Source organism: Syngnathoides biaculeatus, chromosome 10 (assembly GCF_019802595.1).
Source record: "Syngnathoides biaculeatus isolate LvHL_M chromosome 10, ASM1980259v1, whole genome shotgun sequence".
Taxonomy (NCBI): domain Eukaryota; kingdom Metazoa; phylum Chordata; class Actinopteri; order Syngnathiformes; family Syngnathidae; genus Syngnathoides; species Syngnathoides biaculeatus.
In genome coordinates, this window is record NC_084649.1 from 5,259,105 (window position 1) to 5,281,764 (window position 22,660).

The 22,660-nt window shown below is 42.0% G+C and overlaps 1 protein-coding gene across 5 annotated transcripts; it reads left to right on the top strand.

Moving 5' to 3' along the window:
* Positions 1–200: 200 nt before the first annotated feature.
* On the top strand, positions 201–21,426 carry LOC133507694 (MYND-type zinc finger-containing chromatin reader ZMYND8-like). Of its 5 annotated transcripts, none has more exons than XM_061833014.1 (21): positions 203–398; positions 8,623–8,683; positions 10,902–11,050; positions 12,069–12,290; positions 12,458–12,571; positions 12,983–13,048; positions 13,244–13,336; positions 13,422–13,509; positions 13,652–13,707; positions 13,794–13,871; positions 14,453–14,568; positions 14,670–15,166; positions 15,249–15,356; positions 15,469–15,624; positions 15,716–16,222; positions 16,304–16,804; positions 16,923–17,062; positions 17,255–17,335; positions 17,431–17,509; positions 20,267–20,506; positions 20,573–21,426. In XM_061833014.1, the coding sequence occupies exons 2-21, from the start codon at positions 8,659–8,661 to the stop codon at positions 20,746–20,748; spliced, it is 3,492 nt and encodes a 1,163-aa protein (XP_061688998.1). In that variant the 5' UTR covers positions 203–398; positions 8,623–8,658; the 3' UTR covers positions 20,749–21,426. The 5 variants fall into 5 exon arrangements, 4 of the variants coding, with proteins under 4 accessions (XP_061688999.1, XP_061688998.1, XP_061689001.1 ...); XM_061833017.1 differs by having other exon boundaries at positions 204–398; positions 12,147–12,290; XM_061833015.1 differs by lacking the exon at positions 12,983–13,048 and having other exon boundaries at positions 202–398.
* The last annotated feature ends 1,234 nt before the right edge of the window (positions 21,427–22,660 follow it).

Here is a 22,660-nt window from a genome sequence, read left to right on the forward strand (position 1 = left end):
ATAATGTTTTAATTGTAGGTGGGGGATATTGTTTTACTTTGTTCTTTGTTTGACAGCCTTCTCTCTGAAGTCATTATTAAAAGACAGTCTAAAATACTTGCAACCCCGACTCCTGGAAAGAGTTTTGTGTTTCGGCGTTACCTTTTAGTGGTTCCGCATCTCAGCCAAACAAAAGACACGCAACCAGGAAGTACTGCAGCCAATCAGCAGCTGTCTTACATTTTGCCACCGTTGTCTATCCAGTCAGCATTTGCTTTTTATGAGAGCAGCACGTAGGACAGTTTTTGGAGAACGAGAGTGTGGCTGCGCGGCGCGCGGTGAGGGCTGACAGGGCTGTCCTCCATGTTGTAATAAGCATTGACATATCATACAGAATTGTTAGACATGCATCCACAGAGGTAAGCAAGATTTTCATTCTTTCAAGTAATATTACTCTGTTGTTAAGTCATCAGCCATATATGAGCTCTGCCTTGAAAACTAAGGCAAGGCAAGGAATATTTTGTCACAACATAGAGTTTAAACCGTAAAGATGAGAATAGCATCATACTTCAACCAGACTACTCTTGCTCATAGATAGATAGATCTCTGTACATTGCTTATTTGGGGCAACCAGGTCAGGTATTGAAGTGGGGGAGGGAGAGAATAAAAATCCTTCTTTTGTGGCTTGCAGTGGCCCGAGTTGTCTAGGTTGCAGGCCTGCTGAGGTGTTCAGACTGGAAGAGACAGCCACCATTGCAAAAGGGACACCCCAAAGGAATTAACAGATGGCAAACTGTCAGCACACCAAATTTAATTTAGGCCTCAAATTGGCATCAGAGGAACACTGCCAGCCACTTTTGCCAACTGTATGTCAAAAAATACACTAGTACTTAATTAATTTGGAGAAAGTAAGTCAATATACCATACATTTCGTCTTTTACATTGAAACGCAATAAATACAGGCCTAATTCTATAAATTGCTCACCAGTATTAGGATGGCGTTGTGAAGTACAAATCATCTTCAGGGTTAGTATCCTATCGCATCTTATTTATCACAGAGTATAAGGAATTGCTGAATCCTAATGGTATGCTCTGCCTCCCAGTGTTGTCTGCTTCAGTGTCAGCCATCTTAGAGAGCTTCCCCTTTCTGTCCTTCTGCTCCAGGCACACTGGTTATTTGTATGTAAGCGGGAGGGAGAAGAAGGGAAGGATATCCTCTGAATAGATACTGCAGTGAAATCTCAATTCATCCCTGATTCGAAAACCTGTCAGAAGGGCAAACAGGTTTGGCAGAATCTTGTCTCTATGTACTGTATAGTTGCATTGGTTATTTTCTTTCTGGGTGCAGTAGTCTGGTAAATCATACGGCGTGGTTGTTGAGCTCTGTCTGCCATTTGTTGGCCGTTGTGTATGTTTTTCTACTGGCAAATGTGAACTTATCAGACCTCAATACAGAGAACTCTGGGCTGTTTATGAAGACTTGCTTAGTGTTTGACTTCAGTTCAAAAATACTCTCCATCGATTGAAAGAAAATCGACCCCCCCCCACCCCAGTGTTTTCTTTTCTGGTAATTCTTTTCCTTTCCCGGTGTGATGGTCAAATTTGCATTCTGTCACTGCATTTAATTTTGTTTCTGTTTTATCAATGTCTTCCAGATGACCAATTCTTCTTCTTTCCTTTCGGTTTATCCTGTTAGGGGTCGACACAGCGTGTCATCTTTTTCCATCTAAGGCTATCTCGTGCATCCTCCTCTCTAACACCCACTGTCCTCATGTCCTCCCTCACAACAGCCGTCAACCTTTTCTTTGGTCTTCCTCTCGGTCTTTTGCCTGGCAGCTCCACCCTTCTAGCAATATACTCACTCTCTTGTGTCTGAACATGTCCAAACCATCGAACTCTCCTCTCTCTAACCTTGTCTCCAAAACACCCAACTATGGCTGTTCCTCTAATGAGCTAATTTCTAATCCTATCCAACCTGCTCACTCCAAGCGAGAATCTCAGCATCTTCATTTCTGCCACCTCCAGTTCTGCTTCCTGTTGTCTCTTCAGTGCCACCGTCTCTAATCCGTACATCATGGCCGGTCTCATCACTGTTTTATTAACTTTGCCCTTCATCCTAGCGGAGACTCTTTCGCCAGACACCAGACACCTTCCGCCATCTGTTCCACTCCGTTTGGACCCGTTTCATCACTTCTTTATCACACTCTCGATTGCTCTGTATTGTTGACTCCAAGTATTTGAAGTCATCCACCCTCGCTATCTCTTCTCCATGGATCTTCACTCCTCCATCTCCGCCCCTCACTTTCATGCACATACTGTTTATCCTGTTTTACTTCGGCTAATCTTCATTCCTCTCCTTTCCAGTGCGTGCCTCCATCTTTCTAATTGTTCCTCCGCCTGCTCTCTGCTTTAACTGCAGATCACAATATCATCTGCGAACATCATAGTACAAGGGTATTCCAGTCTAACCTTATCTGTCAGGCTACCCATTACTACCGCAAACAGGAAGGGGGTCAGCGCAGATCCCTGATGCAGTGCCACCTCCACCATCAATTTTTCTGACACACCAAAGGCATACCTCACCGCTGTTCTGCTGCCCTCATACATGTCCTGTACTATTCTAACATATTTCTCCGCCACACTAGACTTGCGCATGCAATACCACAGTTCCTCTCTTGGTACTCTGTCAAAGGCCTTCTCTAGTTCTACGAATTCACAATGTAGGTCCTTCTGTCCTTCTCTGTACTTTTCCACGAGCATCCTCAAGGCAAATAATGCATCTGTGGTACTCTTTCTAGGCATGAAACCATACTGTTGCTCGCAGACACTTACTTCTGTCCTGAGTCTAGCCTCTACTCCTCTTTCCCATAACTTCATTGTGTGGCTCATAATTTTTATTCCTCTATAATTTCCACAGCTCTGAACATCGCCTTTCTTCTTAAAAATGGGGACTAGCACACTTTTCCGCCATTCTTCTGGCATCTTCTCTCCTGCTAGTATTCTATTGAATAAATTGGTCAAAAACTCCACAGCCACCTCTCCAAATTGCTTCCATACCTCTGCTGGTATTTCATCAGGACCAACTGTCTTTCTATTTTTCATTCAGTTCAGTGCCTTTCTAACTTCCCCCTTACCAATCATTGCCACTTCCTGGTCATTCACGCTTGCCTCTTCAATACTACCTTCTCTCCCATTCTCTTCATTCATTAACTTCTCAAAGTACGGTTTCCATCTACTTGGCACACTACTGGCACCAGTATTTCCATCGCTGTCGTTGATCACCTTTACTTGCTGCACATCCTTCCCATCTCTATCCCTCTGTCTGGCCAACCTGTAGATATCCTTTTCTCCCTCTTTCATATCTAACCTGGTGTACATATCGTTATATGCCTCTTGTTTAGCCACCGCTACCTTTGCTCTGTCTGCCAGTTGTTGGGCGTTGTGTATGTTTTTTTTACTGGCAAATGTGAACTTATCAAACCTCACTACAGATAACTCTGGGCTGTTTAAGAAGACTTGCTTAGTGTTTGACTTGAGTTCAAAATCACTCTATCCACTGAAAAAAAAAAAAAAGAAAAAAAATCAATCACCCCCAACCCAGTGTTTTCTTTTCTGGTAATACTTTTCCTTTCCTGGTGTGATGGTCAAATTTGCAGATGACCAGTTCTGATGTAACTTAACCTGTCACTTAGAGCTGGACACGATTTTGTTTGATAACTTATTCATACTTTTTGTCGTACAGGATGATGTTTTTATTGCAATTAATATTAACACTCTACACAATTATATTACAGAGAAACATTCTCCTCATAAATATGTAGAAAATGTCTAGCTTTTTTTTCCAGTGTAATTTCAACAAGCAACAGATAAGAAGATTCCTTTGTCATGGTTTTCGCTTATGCCTTCGAAGTCAGACCTATGACTATAAAACCCTGTCTACTGCCTAGTAACACCTACATGGCCATAATAACTATGATATGGTCCTTGTTCACGACATTCAACTAGTGCGGTGTGGACTTGTTTTTGTGTGGTTAGAAAGAGAGAGAGAGAGAGCAAGCGAGAGAGAGAGAGAGAGCCTCATCAAAATGGATGCCATACACCTCTGAGAGTACAGAGAGGAGGGAAGCTGAGCTGCTCGTCGTCTAGCTCCTAGAGCTGCATTTTATATGTCTAATGAAAGATACAGGGCATTTTGCCTGCAATAAAGGGTGAACTGGGGACTTGGTTTTAAGGAATAGAGGACAGCAGTCCTCTCTGCATTGCAGCACTGTGGCTGAGGAGATCAAGAAGCAGAAAAGCTTATGTGGTATATCGAGGTTAGCATCCAATCACGTACCTCGGAGTGCTGCATAAACCAATCAGAAGCCTGCAGCCTAGGTTAAAGATTGACAATTGCAGGAGGAAGCAGCAGGGAGAGGAGGCCTTCTGGGATACTGGGAACCATCGTTTCCCTCCTTTCACAACGCCCTCTAAAATTGAAAACAGTTAAAGAATAGGGTGAAGAATCTTGATGTGAGTAAGAATGGAAGGCATGCTATTGATTTCCTACATTGTAGCATGGATGTTATAGTGATGTAGGATGTGGAAATGGTTGTACGTTACCATATGCACTAGTGATGTGTAATTCTATGTTTGGTAATGTTTCTGCAATACTATTGGGTGTCTTGTATTTGTCTGATGCTGTTGTCTATTGTTGTTGTATTCCTGAACTACACGGGAAATTGATGTGATATTCTCTTAAGACTATCCAGACAGGGTAGTTGGGGAGGCCATCATGCCTTTTTTTCTGCCCTTATATCTGTCTTTGTGTATGGCCTCTGCTCACACCAAACACATCATCACATCGTCGCTCTAGTGATGGTGGAGAAGGAGGAGGCGGAAGATGGGTGAGCGGGGTTGGTGAGCGAGATTATTAAAAAGCTCTGCTCTGTTGTCAGACATCCTGCAAACAACAATAAGCTTGACATCAGGGTGCCTATAAACCAGGATGAAGAACTGACTGACAGATAGTGAGAAATACCTGGGGGTAGTTTGACACCAACATTTTACTTGCATATTAAAGAAATATTTATTTAGAAAGTAGAGGGACTACAATTCCATGATACGGTTGGTTTGACTCTCAGACCCAAAAGGTAACATTGGTCTTTGTTATTTTTAGGCCCATGTTCACTGGAGTGACTTGGAATGATTTTTTTAAGGGACTTTATTTAGGACAATGGTCTTGTGAGAGTGTTATATACTACACTAGAACAGATTTCCTGTTCTCCATCACCACCTACAGTAGTGTCTTTTAACGAAGTGAGTTGTCACAAAGGTTTTGAATGCAACTTGGTTACCATTGTCCATGAGCTCTTTGCTGTGGAGATCAGTATTTGTATTGTCACCCACAAGCAGCATCCCTATTCCAATTGTATGTTTATCGTTCATAGTCTTGTGTTGCCAGAGTGCTTCTTGTCTCTAGCCGGTCTCCCATTTACTTCCATTGTAGTGGCTCTAAACTATCGTATTGAACCTCTGGGTGGACCCACAATAATATTGTGACTGTGGGCACTTGACATTGGTTCACTTGACTAGTGGAAGGCCTCCGATCAATGCTAATGCACGGCATAATTTCCTTGATCCTGCACAATTGTAAGAGGGAGGTCTGGGTCCATCACAATTAATCGTTTATGTATATGGTCACAGGTGCCCAAATAATCAGGAGGACTCAAAATAGCCCACGAATTCAAAGCCCATTTTAGCTTTCTCATGCATGAGCACATAAGCAAGGATGAAACAAACATTTCAGATCATTAATGAAATCGCTCCTGCTGCCAATTATTAATGCATTGCTATGTTGTAAGGTCAAACGACAGCTGATGCTATATAGCTGTTTTCTGTATTGATGACGGCAGCACTGTGACACACTGGTTAGCATGTCTGCCTCACAGTTCTGAGGACCTGGCTTTAATTACAGCCTCGCCTGTGTGGAGTTTTCATGTTCTCCCTGTGCCTGCGTGGATTTTCTCCAGATTTGCCAGGTTATTCATACCTCCCAAAACATGCTTGGCAGTGTAATTGGAGATGCTAGGTTGTCCATGGGTGGTAATGTGAGTGTGAATGGCTGTTTGTATGCCCTGTGATTGGCTGGCGACCAGTTCGGGGTGTACCCCTCCTCTCGCCTGAAGATAGCTGAGATAGGCTCCAGCACGCTTGCAACCCTAGTGAGAATAAGTGGTATGGAAGATGAATGAACACATTTTTTGAGGAGTGCCAGAAATATTGTCTGTTAGCAGCATAACAAGCCGAGCTGGCTGCTATTTTGTAGGGTTTTTTTTTAACATGCCTATTGTTAGTAGCACCTATCCATCCATCCATTTTCTTTGTTGCTTATCCTCACAAGGGTCACAGGGAGTGCTGGAGCCTATCCCAGCTGTCAACGGGCAGGAGGCGGGGTTCACCCTGTACTGGTTGCCAGCCAACTGCAAAGCACCTTGAGACAAACAGCTGCACTCACAATCACACCGAGAGGCAATTTAGTGTCCAATTAATGTTGCATGTTTTTGGGATGTGGGAGGAAACCGGAGTGCCCGGAGAAAACCCACGCAGGCACGGGGAGAACATGCAAACTCCACACAGGCCGGTCCGGGATTGAACCCAGGACCTCAGAACTGTGAGGCCAACACTTTACCAGCTAATCCACTGTTCTGCCTAGTACCACCTAAACGAATTTAATTTTGTATTCTCTTTTACAAAAAGAAAACAGGATGTTCATAATTATATAACAAATGAGCAAAACGGAAACACCAAAAGAACTATGCACAAGGGCGAAGAACAGAAGCACTACAATAGAGCTGGTCAGATAGTCCACTCTTCCATGGCTGAATATAGTGTCTCTGTTAGCCAGCTCATTGGTCCTTGCTCCTTGCGCTTCTGTTTCCTATTTAGCTCGTCCCACCCAAAATTCCATTGAGGAGTCGAGAAAAACAAATGTGGGAGAGGACGTTTGCCTTTTATGAGATGCTTTTATTTCATGGAGACATCAGTTAAAGTTTCTTTCATATGACATCGACGTATAAAAAGCAAATAAATGAATCAGTAAAGCAGTTACTTACTAGACATAACTTTCTGTTTTGAGCAGAGCCACTCAACACTTGGCCACAACCCCAGTTAAAGCAATATAACCCCTTGACTCATGTTGCATGTTTGTGGGGAAGTAGGCACTGTAAGCCTTAAAATACAATGGAAAACGCTCTTGGAAAGTTTATTATGCAACATGCGATGATGACGCAAGGGGCTTTTCCCACCAACCAGCCCATGAACTTTGAGTTCCTGGTAGCAGAAAGTTCCTGTGGCCCTTGTGGTTTGTGTGTTCATTGCACTTATTAGTCCAGGGTTTATGTTGCTCAATACTGCCTCCTACTGGATCCTAAAATGCTGCTGTTTCAACTGTCTCATTTTACGTCTTTATCGGAATTTCAGATATTTTTGATACCTTTTTAAACCTAACCCTTTATCCAACTGAAGCAATTGTGAACTGAGTCATTTGCAACGCCAACTTGGCCTCAGAAAATCTAGGGAGTTTCTGACATACAGGTACATTTCAATGCACTAAAATATCCATCCATCCATTTTTTTTTTTTTTTAGGGTTTTTTAGGCTGGAGCCTATACCAGCTGTCAATGGGTTGCCAGCCAATCGCAGGGCACATCTAGATAGACAACAGCCACACTCACAATCACACCAAAGGGCAATTCAGAGTGTCCAATTAATGCATGTTTTGGGTATGTGGGAGGAAACGGGAGTGCCCGGAGAAAACCCACGCAGGCATGGGGAGAACACGCAAACTCCATACAAGCGGGGCCGGGATCGAACCTGGGTCTTCAGACCTGTGAGGCCAACACTTTACAGCGGTATTTATTCTATTTTATTGAAATTCATCCATTTTCAACACTGGTTATCCAGGTTAGGATCGAGGAGTACCGGAGCCTCTCTCAAATGACTTCAGGTGAAAGACAGATTACACCCTGAACTGGTCACCCCTCAGTCGCAGGGCACATAAAAACATGGACAACCATTTTCACACACATTCACATTGTCAAGTGGGAACTGAACCCAAGCTGCTCACACCAAAGTTAGGCAAGTGTTCCGCTACACCATCAGTGACTTCATTAAATTGAGAAGACATACCTAAATAGATGTAATAGAAGCTTACAGTTGATGAAATATGTGATTAATCAGCTGCAGCAGGCAATTGGGACATGAGCATGAATCCTTACACAGTTCCACTACAAATCTGAAAAAAATAAATTGCATCTGTTATCTGCAGTCTTCTACATTTATTCAAAAAGACAAGTTTTTCTGTCTTGGCATCCAGCCGATTACATTTTCTTCTCATGCAAGTTCTCCAGCTTTGGAGAACATCTCCTCACATGCCTTTTATGGACCTTTTTATCCGCCATGTGCTATGATCTAAGATTGAACTTGTTACTATATCACTTTGTACAGTTCGGATGGATATTTGCTTCTATTTTGTTTGTTTTACTCTGCTGTCTGCAGCCACTTCTAAGCTGCGGTCGTGTTTCAAGTTTGAAAATGTACACTCTGTAATTTACATGGTGTGATATGTAGTAATTAAACTTCCTTTTCTTCATTGGTGTTGTAGATGAGGTAAGGACGACTGGCACTCCAACAAAGGAAGATGGAAAGCTCAACGCGATCTAAAGGTGAGGATGAATCATACATACTGCAAAAGTTTTAAATTCCTTGCTTATAGTTTGCATGTTTTGCATCTTGATAGATGTTGTTTTTATAACTTTGCACTCATTTCTTTATTGGTGTTTGTTTTTGACAGAAGTTTACATGAGTTTAGAACTGCCATTAATTTAATTATTCATTTGGAGCGTTTAATGATTTCAACCATTCTTTTCACAGAGTGGAATGATTATACAATATATTTGTTGGCATGATTTACAAACCCAATTTCAATTAATTCGCTACAGTGTGTTGCGTTAAACAAATAAAAACAGAATACAATGATTTGGAAATAATGTTCAACCTATATTTAATTGAAGACACTACAAAGAGAAGATATTTAATTTTTCAATTTATTTTTTTAATTACAGTATTTCCCATTCTTACTTGATGTACAGCTTCAGCTCTTCCACAGTCTCCTTTGACGTATTTTATGCTTCATGATGGGTTACACATTTTCAATGTGGGAGAGGTTGGGACTGCACTATGAAGCCACGCTGTTGTAACACGTGCAAAATGTGGTTTGGCATTGTCTTGGTGAAATAAGCAGGGCCGTCCATGAAAAAGACCTTCATTGGATAGCAGCATATGTTTCTCCAATAGCCGTATGCACCTTTCATCAATAATGGTGCCTTCAAAGATGTGTAAATTACCCATGCCTTTGGTACTAACACAGCCCCATAGATGCTGGCTTTTGAAGTTTGTCTCCGGATGGTTCTTTTCCTCTTTGGCCCGGAGGACACGACATCCACAATCTCCAAAGATAATTTAAAATGTGGATTCATTGGATCACAGAAAACTTTTCCACTTTGCAGCAGTCCATCTTAGATGAGCTCAGGCCCAGAGTTGTTGATAATTTACATTGATGTACCGCCGAACTGTATTTACTGACAAATGTTTTCTAAAGTGTTTTTAAGCCCATGTGGTGATATCCTTTACACATTGATATCAGTTTTTGATGCAGTGCCGCCTGAGGGTTTGAAGGTCACAGACAATGTTATTTTTAGCCTTGCCGCTTACATGCAGTGATTTCTCCAGATTCTCTGAAACTTTTGATGATATTATCGACTGTAGATGATGAACTCTCTAAATTCCTTGCAATTGCACCTTGAGTGACATTGTCCTGAAACTGTTCGACTATTTTCTCACCCACTTGTTCACAAAGAGGTGAACCTCACACATCCTTGCTTGTGAATGACTGAGCATTTCAGCAAAGTTCCTTTTATACCCAATCATGGCACCCACCTTTACCCAATTAGCTTGTTCACCCGTGGGATGTTCTAAACAGGTGTTGCATGAGCGTTAGTTTAAAAAATTTATCTTCATAAATGAGCTGTCAAACTACATGAGTTTGGCTTGTCCATTAGTCTTTCGTCTAAGTGTAACATGTCACCCTCTCTAGCTCTTGCATGCCTTTTTCTTTGGTAGAGTTGTAGAGGTGAAGCAAAGCAACCTTAGGAAAATATTTGTGGTTTGGAAGCACACAGCTTGGATCAAAATTTAACATGTCAATAAATCAATGCTATTACATCGTATAAATCTATACCATGTTTTGGAAAGGTTTATTGACTCTGTGGTTGCTTTCCACAGAGCTCCTTTCTTGTCATATGGCAACCCACGTCAAATGATCCTGCCCATGTTCTGTGTTTCCTTGTGGGATTTAACATAGCTGGACGCTTTTTTAAAACGCAGCCGGTAGAGGGGTCGGAAAAGTCACAAAGTTCATCCAAAAATGTTCATCCTGTTGAACATTTTGGTCTGTGCCTGGAAACACACCAATTTCATTGAAATCTACCAAATGTGTCATAGAGTTGTCTAATATCAACCCAGAATTATGCAAAAACTTGATGATAGTTATAAAAGCATCTGGTTGAAGTGAGAATGCTAAGGGACCATTAACAAAACATTAGTCGGGTTGTGTATATCTATTTGAATTTTATATAATATTTTTCACTCTGTACTGATTATACAAAATCCTAATTTCAGGAAATGACGCACCCAATTGTTATTTTTGCGTTATTAAAATATTGAAAAGGGACACTTCAAAAAATTTCATTCAAACTCTAAAATGAATGACATTATTGGCCATGATGAGTGCATGTGATGAAAACCTCTGACTACAATTGCATATTATCTTAAAGGAGGTCAATACTCGGCATCAGCTGATTCATATCAAACTGTCATCTGCAGCACAAGATGCAGGCTCAACAGAGCGCACGAGCCAGAAACGAAAGATGCCAAGTCCCTCTCACTCATCAAATGGTCATGCCTCTGCTGACACCTCCCCGAGCCCAGTGAAAAAGAAGAAGAAACCAGGTGCTGTAAGCAGCAAAGACCAGGTAACAAAATACTTTATTAGACCTCACAGAAATATTAAACAAATGGGAACTTGTTTGCTCCTCCCACAATAGGATGAATTTTGTTCACAATAAAATGATTCCAGAGATGCTTCCACAAATATTGGCAGAACAAAATGAAAAAATCTAGTGAAATATTATTTGGTCTCTTACACGAGACAGGGTTTTAATAGGCGTCAGGTGGGCAGTATATCATGGCTTAATGGTATCTTCAGGTTCTGTAACTTTGTTAGTTCAAAACCCCCTCAAATTCTTTGCTGGATTACTGAACATATTTAATTAACCCATAACAGCTGGAATCAAAATACTGAACAAATGAGAAAAGAAGAGAACAGCAAAGAGACAAAAATCTGTTATTTCAATAACAAAACTGGTGATAGCTGCTTGTCTGAAAGGCTAACTCTGGTCTCCAGTTAAAGGGGAATTTGCTCTTCAAATCGCCATGCATCCAACAAAAAAAACAGCTTGTGGACAAGCAACGTGACCCTCTGACATCACAAGGCCACAGTGCATATTGCATCAACAAGATGGTCAGCTACATGTCTGTCATACAGCTCGGAAATCCATTCTCAATACATTCAAATGAAAAAAAATACACATATACAAATGTCAGTACGTCTTCAGTCGTTTATTGATATGGTTTCTCATGAGGTTTTTCACAAACCAAAGGTTCTATTGTAAAATATTTTTTCAATGTGAAAATAAATCCCACAAATGATCTCACTCCATTCTACATCTCTGGAAAGTAATTTTAGCTCAAGAGTCATTCATGGTAGTTTCACCTTTGAATTATTACATCAAAGATATTGAGTTGTGCTGGAGGACTGATGCTCTGATGAAAATCCAATTTCAGTGTTCATGGATGACCCCAGAGATGACAGCTTTTTTCTCTACAGTGCCTCTTTTGTGGTCTTTTGTGTGTGGATCTTTGCTTGGCTTTGTTCACCTTGGACCGATTTTGACCTACCCCAACTTTGTGTTTCTTTTGCCTGCATTCCAGTCAGAACTAAGACATGGTCCCTTTTACTATGTGAAGCAGCCAGCACTCACCACAGACCCTGTTGATGTTGTACCACAGGACGGCAGGAATGACTTCTACTGCTGGTTGTGCCACCGCGAGGGTCAGGTGCTCTGCTGTGAGCTCTGCCCCAGGGTGTACCACGCCAAGTGCCTCAAACTACCAGACGAGCCTGAGGGCGACTGGTTCTGTCCGGAGTGTGAGGTACTCACCCAGGAATATTCTGAGTGTCAAGGTGTTGGAAACCAGGATTCAGAGATTGTTTCATTTACTTGTTTTTTTTGTTTTTGTTTTTTTACATAGCAAACCTAACTTTGGACATCTAGTGACGAAAAGTATTTTCCTCTGAATGTTTTTTTTTTTTTTAACAGAAAATTACAGTTGCTGAATGTATTGAGACTCAGAGCAAAGCCATGATGATGCTGACTATAGAGCAGCTGTCTTATCTACTAAAGTTTGCTCTTCAGAAGATGAAACAACCAGGTGTAAGTATCCTGGCATCGCTGTCTCCCTGGGTATCTGATGCTAGCTAGATGGTTATGTCCTGTTGGAGCAAGATGCTGGAATATTTGTGTCAATGTTAATTTGTAAATGCCCTTCTATAATTCATTCTTAATGATTTCTATCACCTGAGCATATTTTCTTTGGCAAGTTCGCATAGAGCGCTTATGGAATCAAATAAGGAGCTTTTTACAATCATCATATGCTCATCAGTCCCTTCCCCTTGAACCTGTCCTCTATTGGTCTAGCATGAGACATTATTAATTTGCATGTAGAAATAATTTCGTGTAACTCTCTTAACATTCCCTATACTGGGCCTGTCATGGCTGGGAACCAGGAAAGTCAACATGCAAGCCGGTAGTGAGGCTACAGCTGCCCCTCTCACTCTCTTTCAGGATCATCCTCGCTTGTCATCTCGCTCTCCCCATGCAGCTTCCACGCAGAGAAAGACTTTTAATTGGGTAATAATGACACCACTAACAAGTCCCTGTCTTGATTTCTTCCTTCACTGGTTGTGCTTCTTTTCTTTGATGCAGCTTTTAGAGCATTAAGTAGTAGCATGATGGAAGTGCTCATCTGCCATAGTGAGGAAGGATTTGCCGTAAATTTGGTGTTGTTTAATTTAAGCCCTTCTTGTCTTTTCCTCCATTTTAAAGACTGAACTCTTCCAGAAACCTGTTTCCCTTGATCAGCATCCTGACTATGCTGAATACATATTTCACCCAATGGATCTTTGCACTCTTGAGAAGGTAAAACCTGCTCATATGAATAAATTTAAACATGGAATTATATGCATTTTGTATTGTTGAAAAATGTTTAACCCTTGTAACACAGAACATCAAAAAGAAAATGTACGGCTGCACAGAGGCCTTCTTGGCAGATGTAAAGTGGATTTTGCATAACTGCATAATATACAATGGAGGTGTGTATCATATTCTTGCCTCTTGATTATAAAAAATCCAATCTTAAATAGATGTGTATATCTTTTGTAAACAGAAACTACAAAAATATAAAAAAAATCCTCAATTGCTTACTCAACTAAATAACTTTCTGCATATTTTCAGGCAACCACAAACTAACAGCCACAGCTAAGGTTATCGTCAAGATCTGTGAACATGAGGTGAATATGTGGTCTGTGTCATTTTTTTGAAGTGGAGTTTGCTTTTCAGTGATTCAGTAAATGTAATTTTGTTTCCCTTTTTGCAGATGAACGAGATTGAAGTCTGTCCTGAATGTTATTTGTCTGCTTGTCAAAAGAGAGACAACTGGTTCTGTGAACCATGTGTAAGTAGGAATAATGTTTTCATTAATTTGTCTAGAGCAGGGTTCTCAAACAGATGACATGCGGGCCATTTGTGGCCCACGAGACAATATTTTGGGGCCCCCACCATAATATGAAAGTTTAAAGTTAGTGTGGCCCTTGACGTATACACGACTGTCACTTTTACAGTGTTCTGTACAGAGCTGGCAAACCTACCAATCACGGCGGTGTAAATGGCTCTCGGGGGTGTTAAATCGACTGGGGTTGATGCAAGCACAGAAACAGTTTTCATGAATGAAAGTGACAGTACCATGGCCATGGAGTTTTATTCGCAGTTTTGCTCACAACTTGTTTACAGCTGCATTGTTTCTTATTTTATGTTTAAAAATAAAAAACATGTTTGAGAAGATTGGATTTATTAAAATTTCTAATTCAAATTGCGCATTTGTGCATGTGCGCCGAGGCTTTGGCACACCCTCAGCCAGACTCCTGCCTCCAGTGGCCCCAAGGTAAATTGAGTTTGAGACCCCTGATCTAGAGCTTCCATTATTATTCACTGGAATCAAAATGCTACGTTTCATTTTTTTACTGTGCATGTATACAGGGTAATCCTCACCCTCTGGTTTGGGCCAAGTTGAAAGGTTTTCCCTTTTGGCCAGCTAAAGCGCTGCGTGACAAAGATGGACAGGTGGATGCTCGCTTCTTCGGTCAGCATGACAGGTCTCCAATCTTTTCTGCTTCACATACTCTACTTTGTTGTCTGTTCTCAAGATTTTGTGTCACTAACAAGTCATATGATGATTTACATAATCACTCTTTAGGGCTTGGGTCCCTTTAAATAATTGTTACCTCATGTCCAAAGAGATTCCATTCTCTGTGAAGAAGACCAAAAGCATCTTCAACAGTGCCATGCAAGAGATGGAAGTCTATGTGGAGAACATGAGGAAGAAATTTGGCGTCTTTAACTACGCCCCTTTCAGGACACCCTACACTCACAACAACAGCTTTCAAATGCTGCAGGACCCCTCTGACCCCTCATCCACCCCTTTCAAGGCTGACAAACAGGAAAAGATCAAGTTAAGCTTTGACATGACTGCATCACCAAAGATCACCCTGGCTAGGACTATGTTGTCTGGGCCTGGGATTGGAGGGGTCATGGCAGGTCGTCGACTGCCTCTCAGCGACATGCCTCGCTCCCCCATGAGCACCACCTCTTCTGCAAATACAGGTTCAGATGGAGAGGATACAACAGACAAGTCCCATGCAAAGGCCACAAACAACCAGGGATGTGTTGAAGAAGAGTCAGTGGACTACACAGGTACTGTAACTCTGGCCTCACTTCCATGAAATGATATGGGAGACGTTTCATCTCCTCTGGTCTTATTCATTAATATCACCAGGTCCTCCTCAACCAACTCAAGCTGACAACATTTTGGATGGCAACAAACCTTGCAACACCAAGCAAGAGAAGGCAGAGGTGACAGGGAGCATTTTGAACCTTAATCTAGGTGAATATCTCATGCTTTTGTAATGTTTATGAAATAAAGGTAACGATGACCTTAGTATTATGCTTCTGTGTGATATTGCTGTGAGGACGTGATTCATGTAGTACTCTTCCAGATCGGAGTAAAGCAGAAATGGACCTAAAGGAACTCAGTGAAACGGTTCTGCAGAAGTTGGGAACCGCCCCTGTTCTCACTTCTCCAAAAAGGCAGATTAAGAGCCGTTTCCAGATGAACTTGGACAAAACCATTGAAAGTTGTAAAGCACAGCTCGGTCAGTAAATGCTTCATCGCATACATCAGTATTACACACAGTTTTGTAACATTGTTTTGCTTTATGTTTGGGTGCTCCAATCATTTTGTAGGTATCAACGAGGTCTCTTCTGAGGTATACAAAGGTGTGGAACACAGTGACTCTGAAGACTCTGAGGGTAAATCTGACTCTAGTGACACCGAGTATGCCAGTGATGACGGACCCAAGGCTGACGATACTCAGGATACTGCGCCTACTGACGAATCCCAAAACATGAGTAGGGACCAATCATCTCTTACCCAAGAGAGTAAAGCCAATGAGCCTCTGATATCTGAGCCTGCAGCCGTAGATGTTTATACAGTGCCATCAGAGTTGCCGGTTCAAGAGACACTTCCAGAGAAAGATCATCCAGATAAGACCAAATCCCCCCCACCATTTCCTGTGTCTAGGCAAAAGGGACAGATGAAAGAAGATGTAAAGCAACATGTGCCTGCGGAAGATTCCGACTCAGAGAGGGAGCTGGTTATTGACCTTGGGGAGGAGCAGGGGAAAAAGGACAAGAAAAGACGAAAAAAAGACATCTCTAATGTTAAAGAGTCATCTGCTGCTAAACCTGATGGTGAGACGTTGGTTTGTATGACTGTGTGAGTGTCATGTCTGGTCTGGAATGGCTGAATAAATAATTAATTTCTTTTTGAAGGAAAATCCCTGACCCCTTCAACATTACCGTCTCAAAACAGCACAGCCCCTTCCACGCCCTCCAGTGTTGCCTCTCAGTCCCCAATGGCTATTCCCGTCACCATGATCTCTCTAACTGCGCCTTCTGCTGCAAATGTTAGCCTTGCCACAGTCTCCAATGCCCCCGCAACACCACCTTCTTCCTCTTCATCGTCAGCCTCTACCACCCCGGCACTGAAGAAACAGCGCCCTCTGCTGCCTCGAGAGACAGTCCCAGTAGCGCAGAGTGCCACTGTGTGGACTCCCACCACCAAGCTTCAGGCCCCTTCACAGAAATGGCACACTCGTCAGCAGCAGGGCCAGCAGCCAGCAGCGGCTGCACAAATTCATGCTTCGTCGCCCAGACGAGGCACGACGCAGGCGTCCGTCCAGGCATCTGACAACGGCTCAACATCAGTGTTTTCATCCTCATCACAACAATCTTCCCCAAGCACACGTTATCAGACCAGACAGTCAATTAAAGGTAGATAAGGTTGTCAGTTTAACACCTTTCTAGTCACATAACACAACAATAAAATGGCCTTTCTAAGTCTTAGAATAATATAAATATTTCATTTCATGTATTTCCTTGAGCACATCAGCTGTCACGCTGGTGTCCAGCTGTGCTGCCACAGGATCGTGTTTAGGCACATCATCTCCATCCTCATCCATGGAAATGGAGCAGTACATACCTACAGCCTCAGCAGATGTTGCCGCCGATATTGCCAAGTACACTAACAAAGTAAGCATGATTTTTAATCAAGATGTTGATGATTGTGTGTTTAAAAAAAAAAAAAAAAAAAGTGACGTCATTGGAGGACATTAGATATTCAGTATTCTATATTCTGGGAAAGGATCCAAACTGCAAAAGAATATACGGATCCGCGCTGCAAGAGAATATACTGTAGTAGGATTTTTTTTGTTTGTTTTCCAGATAATGGATGCAATCAAAGGTACAATGACTGAAATCTACAGTGACCTCTCGAAGAGCACTTCAGGAAATACTATTGCCGAGGTGTTGTTTTGCACAGTTCATGACACAAAATTCTGGATTCAGGCATTTGCTTATTGGTGTTCTTGTTTTTTTTTTCTTTTCTTTTTTTTTTCCAGATGAAACGGCTTAGAATTGAAATTGAAAAGCTACAGTGGTTACATCAGCAAGAGTTGTCAGAGATGAAGCACAATCTTGGTAAGACTTAATTCACCAGCAAAATAATATGTATTACAGCATATTCTCAACTCATCTTTATCTGTAGAGGACTTTAAAATTAAACTGGTGAAACAATTTACTGTACTTAAAATTAAACCTAACGGATGATTTTTGGTATGTTATTAATGAAAAACCCACAGCCAATATGGTCCCTTGTGTTTTTTTCACCACAAAACATGATTTTGACGTACACAGCTTTTTGTAACTCCCGCCATGAAAATCCTCTCAGGGATTTGTTTTCGAGAAGAAGCAGGAAGTGACGTACAGGACAGAGGCGTCCCCTAGTGGACTCGTTTGTTTCCATTAGTTATACCTCCGGGAAGGTAGCTCGTTCCTTCGTGTTAGCCAAAATGCCAGCTCATTGCATTGCTGAACCTTGCTTGAACACTCAGGAGAATGGAATTACCCTTAATAAGTTTGAAAGAGACCCTGTTCGTTGTGAAAAATGGATTGCACGGGTGCAGAGGACGAGAGCTTCGTGAGTTCCAAATAACAGGTAGGTGTGTATACAGCTCCAAAAAAAAAAAAAAAAAAATGGTTTGGGGTGGACCACGTAATTGGTCTCTCTCATAACGTAGCAAAAGGTCCGCGTATGAAATGTGTTGATGTGCGGATACAACTACTAAAAAAAATAGTGTGGGGCGGACCATGAAATGGGTCTCTCTCATAACTTAACAAAAGATCCGCGAATGAAATGTGTCGATGTGCGCGTCGCCCAGCCAACAAATGTCTCGATAGTGTTCATCGAGTACTGCTGACTTTGAACATACCCCTAAAAGCAACATAGCTAGGGTCCACCTCCTCCTTATATGCCACCACGGGCACCGAAACTCAGCCACATGCTGAGGCACCCCGTTCGGCAGTCACAGCTTCTGCGAAGGCAGCGCGTCGGGCTTTGCGACGGGGGTGGCTCTGAAGAACCCATCCGAGAATGAGTTACTCAGTCGCGTGCGCGCATAAAGCGCTCTGCTGGACTGTGAACACAAAGCAGGACCGCTCGGCTCTGTCATAAGCCACACCGGCCGGCTGCGATGAGCCGCGATGGCTTATCTCCACCGCGGGAGTGGATCGGACGGGATTTGGTTTGGCCGTGTTCGGATATCATCTGAATATGGCTCGAAACAATAGTGTAATATTCCCCTGAGGGCTCGAAACAATAGTGTAATATTGCCCCGGTAACTTCACTCGGTTGTGTGGTGTTGTCCTTTTCGAAAAGAACTTTGGTGTCAGAAGGGGCGTTGGAAAAATGCAAATATCTCTGTTGTTCGTCTTCCGTAGTAGAAGGCACTGCACGTTTTCAACGGCGGAAGTGACGATGACGTCAAGGACAGATGACGCGACTAATATGGCGACCACTTGGATGTCGAGGGACACTCAATTGACCCCTCCGTGGATATTGCGCAATCCGCGTCACTGACTTATCAGAGGCCAGAAATCTGCATAAACCAAAGCCCGTTTTTGCTCCCGTCATTTTCTCAGACAACATTGCATGGTCCAGTATAGGTTTAGTTAGCGTTTTATCGCGTATTTGGGTTCTTTAACAAAAAATATGGTTAAGAGGTGTAGTCACGGACTTTGTAATAGTGACGACAGGTATCCTGAAAGGCTAGTTGGTGGAGTTCGATTCGTACCCTTTCCAAAACCGAAGACCCAGTACGAAAAATGCCTTCAATGGATCAAACTTTGTGGAAGACCGCATCATCAACTAAATCCATCTAATATCAACCGGAACACATATGTTTGCACGAAGGTATGCCCTATATTTGATTTTCAATACATGTCTCGCATAAATGAATTCGAAGTTCTTTGCTAGCATAACACTGCTGTGTGTGAACGATTGACACACTTATTCTTTGTTGAGCGATATTTAGCAATGATCAGACTGCACAAATGTATTGATTTCTTGCTGGCTCGCGACCGAAGCTTAACCAGACTGTTTGCACGAAGATATGCCCTAAATTTGATTTTTAATACACGTCTCGTATAAATGAATGAGACGTTCTCCGCTAGCATAACATTGCTACGTGTGAATGATTGAATGAAATCAGAAGCATGGCGTCTCTCAGTTAAGAATGTATTGTATTGTATTTGCCATTTTTACTGTGTCTTACGTCAGCGCACGTGCCGTGACGTCACTTCAGGAGGCGTGGTTAAGTGCCCTGTACGGAGGGGTCAATTGGGCAACTTTGTGCATGGGTGGATGGATGCAAAAAGTGGACATTCCCGACAAAGTCCTCCACCAACACCCCCCACCCACCCATCGACAAACATTTTCAGTGTTTTTCAAAATTGGTCATTCTCATCCCTGTAATTGGACTAAATGTTCACATAATAAAAATATCAAATTAAAATTTGATCCTCAAAATACAACCAAACAGAAAAGAAACAGGTCTTGCAAAATTGATACATAACAGAAAATAGCCTTGTTGAAATTGGTCAAGAATTGAAACTTTCTTTCAGATTACTGACATCGTGTGTGTGTTTTCTCCGGGTACTCTTCCCATCTATGTCATAATTCAACATTAAATTAATACTCAGTAGTTTGTCAGTCAAACTGTATTGTACTTCACCTTTTCAGTTTTTTTTCTTTTTTTTTTTTTACACACTTATTTTATTGGAACTCTCTACTTTCATTTTATGTGCAAGTGTACGTAAATTTGTGGATGGTAAGCACACACATTTTCCCTTTCAAATGTAATGTCTTCATGCATTTTTTTGTAAATTAATCTAATTTAGAGCTTACAATGGCTGAGATGAGGCAGAGTCTGGAGCAGGAACGAGAACGCCTGATGGCGGAGGTGAAGAAAGAAACTGAGGTGGAGAAGCAGCAAGCAGTGGATGAAACAAAGAAAAAACAGTGGTGTGCAAACTGCAGGAAAGAGGCAATCTTTTATTGCTGCTGGAACACAAGTTACTGTGATTACCCATGCCAGCAGGCCCACTGGCCAGAGCACATGAAGTCCTGCACGCAGTCAGGTATGTGGTGGTTGCACTGAACAAGAACTATTTATTTGCTGTTTTCAAACGTTGTTGTGCTTGCAGCCACAGCGCCACAGCAAGAACCCGAGGCAGACTCGGCGACAGACTTGACAAACAAAGGAGTAGGACAGGCTAACTGTGGACCAAACACTCTCCGAGAAACACCAGTCTCTGCACCATCAGTGAAACACTGTGACACAGAGACAAGCAGTGACAATGCTGCTGTCTGTTCATCTTAACTGTGTGCAGTATAATTGAGATTTGTTTTTTATCCACTACACTGGTATATTGTATGTATCTGTTCTCAATATTCGTGTTAAAGTGGTTGTATTCCAAATGTTTTTTTTACTTAATTTATTTCTTGGTTTTACAATGTAGGGCTCAATAATGGCTACTCCTGTAGCGTGCGCAATGTTTCGAATGTGTATACAAGACTGACAGCAGTTGTTTCCAAAAAAAGAGTGGCCAGTTTAAAAAGAAATGTGCACTACATGCTGTATCCATGCACTCTTTGTGGTGAGTAATTTTTGAGAGCATGCATCAATTTTTTTTTTTTTTTGTCAGAAGTACAACTGTTAAAATGGTGTGAAATGACAGATACTGTACAGTAAACAATTTTAATGGACTACTTCCCATAAAAGGGTACTATTGACAAACATCTGTATAGTCCATGTTTCATTGTTAATTCTCCTTTCTTTGTTATTCTTATGTTGCTTGCTATATACTGTACTGCGGAGAGAAGATATTTTCAGGAAGCTGCTTATGTGGTTGATCTTTGAACAAGTAGACTGCAATAAGTTAATTGTTCAGAAAGACCCACTGAGTATTTTGTCATCACTATCACACTCTGAACAGTACCTTTGGTCTTTGTGGTTTGGGTGTGATTTGAAAATTGTCTGATAAAAAGTTGAGCCACTACCGCATAAGGGTGGAGGGGTTTGTGTGTTCCAATTGTATTAGGAGCTACATTTCTGGGGCTTGATGCCCTTCCCTGGTAGGGTCACCAATGGAAAACTGGTCTGAGTTGAGGAACCTGACCAAGCATGTTCAAAGACACTTTATGATGAGTATAAATATTGGCCCATGGTTTCCCTCACTCGGACACGAGTCACTGGGGTCCCCCTTCGCATGGTCTCACCACCTATTGGAGAGGCCAAGGGTTTGGGTGCAGTGTGAGCTGGATGGCAGCCAAAGTCGGGAACCTTGGCAGTGTGATCCGGCTACAGAAACAGGCTCTAAAGACATGGAACGTCACCTCTCTGGCAAGGAAAGATCCTGAGTGAGTGTGCAAGGTTGAGCACAGGCTCTCTTACCAGTCTTTTCCAAAGGTGTTGGACTCTTTTCCACTTTGGACTTTTAATAGACACAATCCCAGAAAGTTTAACAATTGTAACATGAAGAGTGCACAGCGGCACAATAGTGATCCCTGTTATTTATGGAACGCAGTGTATGAGCCTGCAAAAATCTGCAAATCATTGAGGGTCCAACCCCAAAAATCATGTCATAATTCATCAAGCCAATCAATGACTCAGAGAAAAAAAATTACTTTGTCACCGTTGTGCACAGTATATTTGAAGAATGGAAACAACCATTTGCACTCGCCATCACACCTAATGGAAATTTAGAGTCTGCAATTCATGCATGTTTTTGGGATGTGTGGAGGAAACTGGAGCGCGCGGAGAAAACCCACACAGGCACGGGGAGAACATGCAAACTCCAAACAGGCGGGGCTGGGATTTCAATCCCGGTCTTCAGAACTAGAAGCCAGATTCTCTAGTCGTCCACTGTGCTGCCATAATTTCTGTATTTTTTTTTCTCAAATTCTTGAATAAGGTGGAATGTACTGCCTGTATACAATGTTTGGGTTAACCCCCCCACCCAAAAAAAACCTCCAAAACAAAACACATGGTGCTTCACTGTTTACAAAAGTTATAGCCTTACTCATATAAAGCTCCTTGACATCATTTCAGTACATTGCCTATAAGTAAAGTGCTACAAAAAAGACAAAAGTAGTGGTACCAATAATTTTGAGGTAGAAATGTACTGCAGCCGAGTTCCTCTTTTCGGCGTCATATAATCTGCTTGCTTTAGGTTGCCGATAGACATCTATTTATGGAACATAACTAAAAAAGTTGGCCTGAGAAGTAGGGG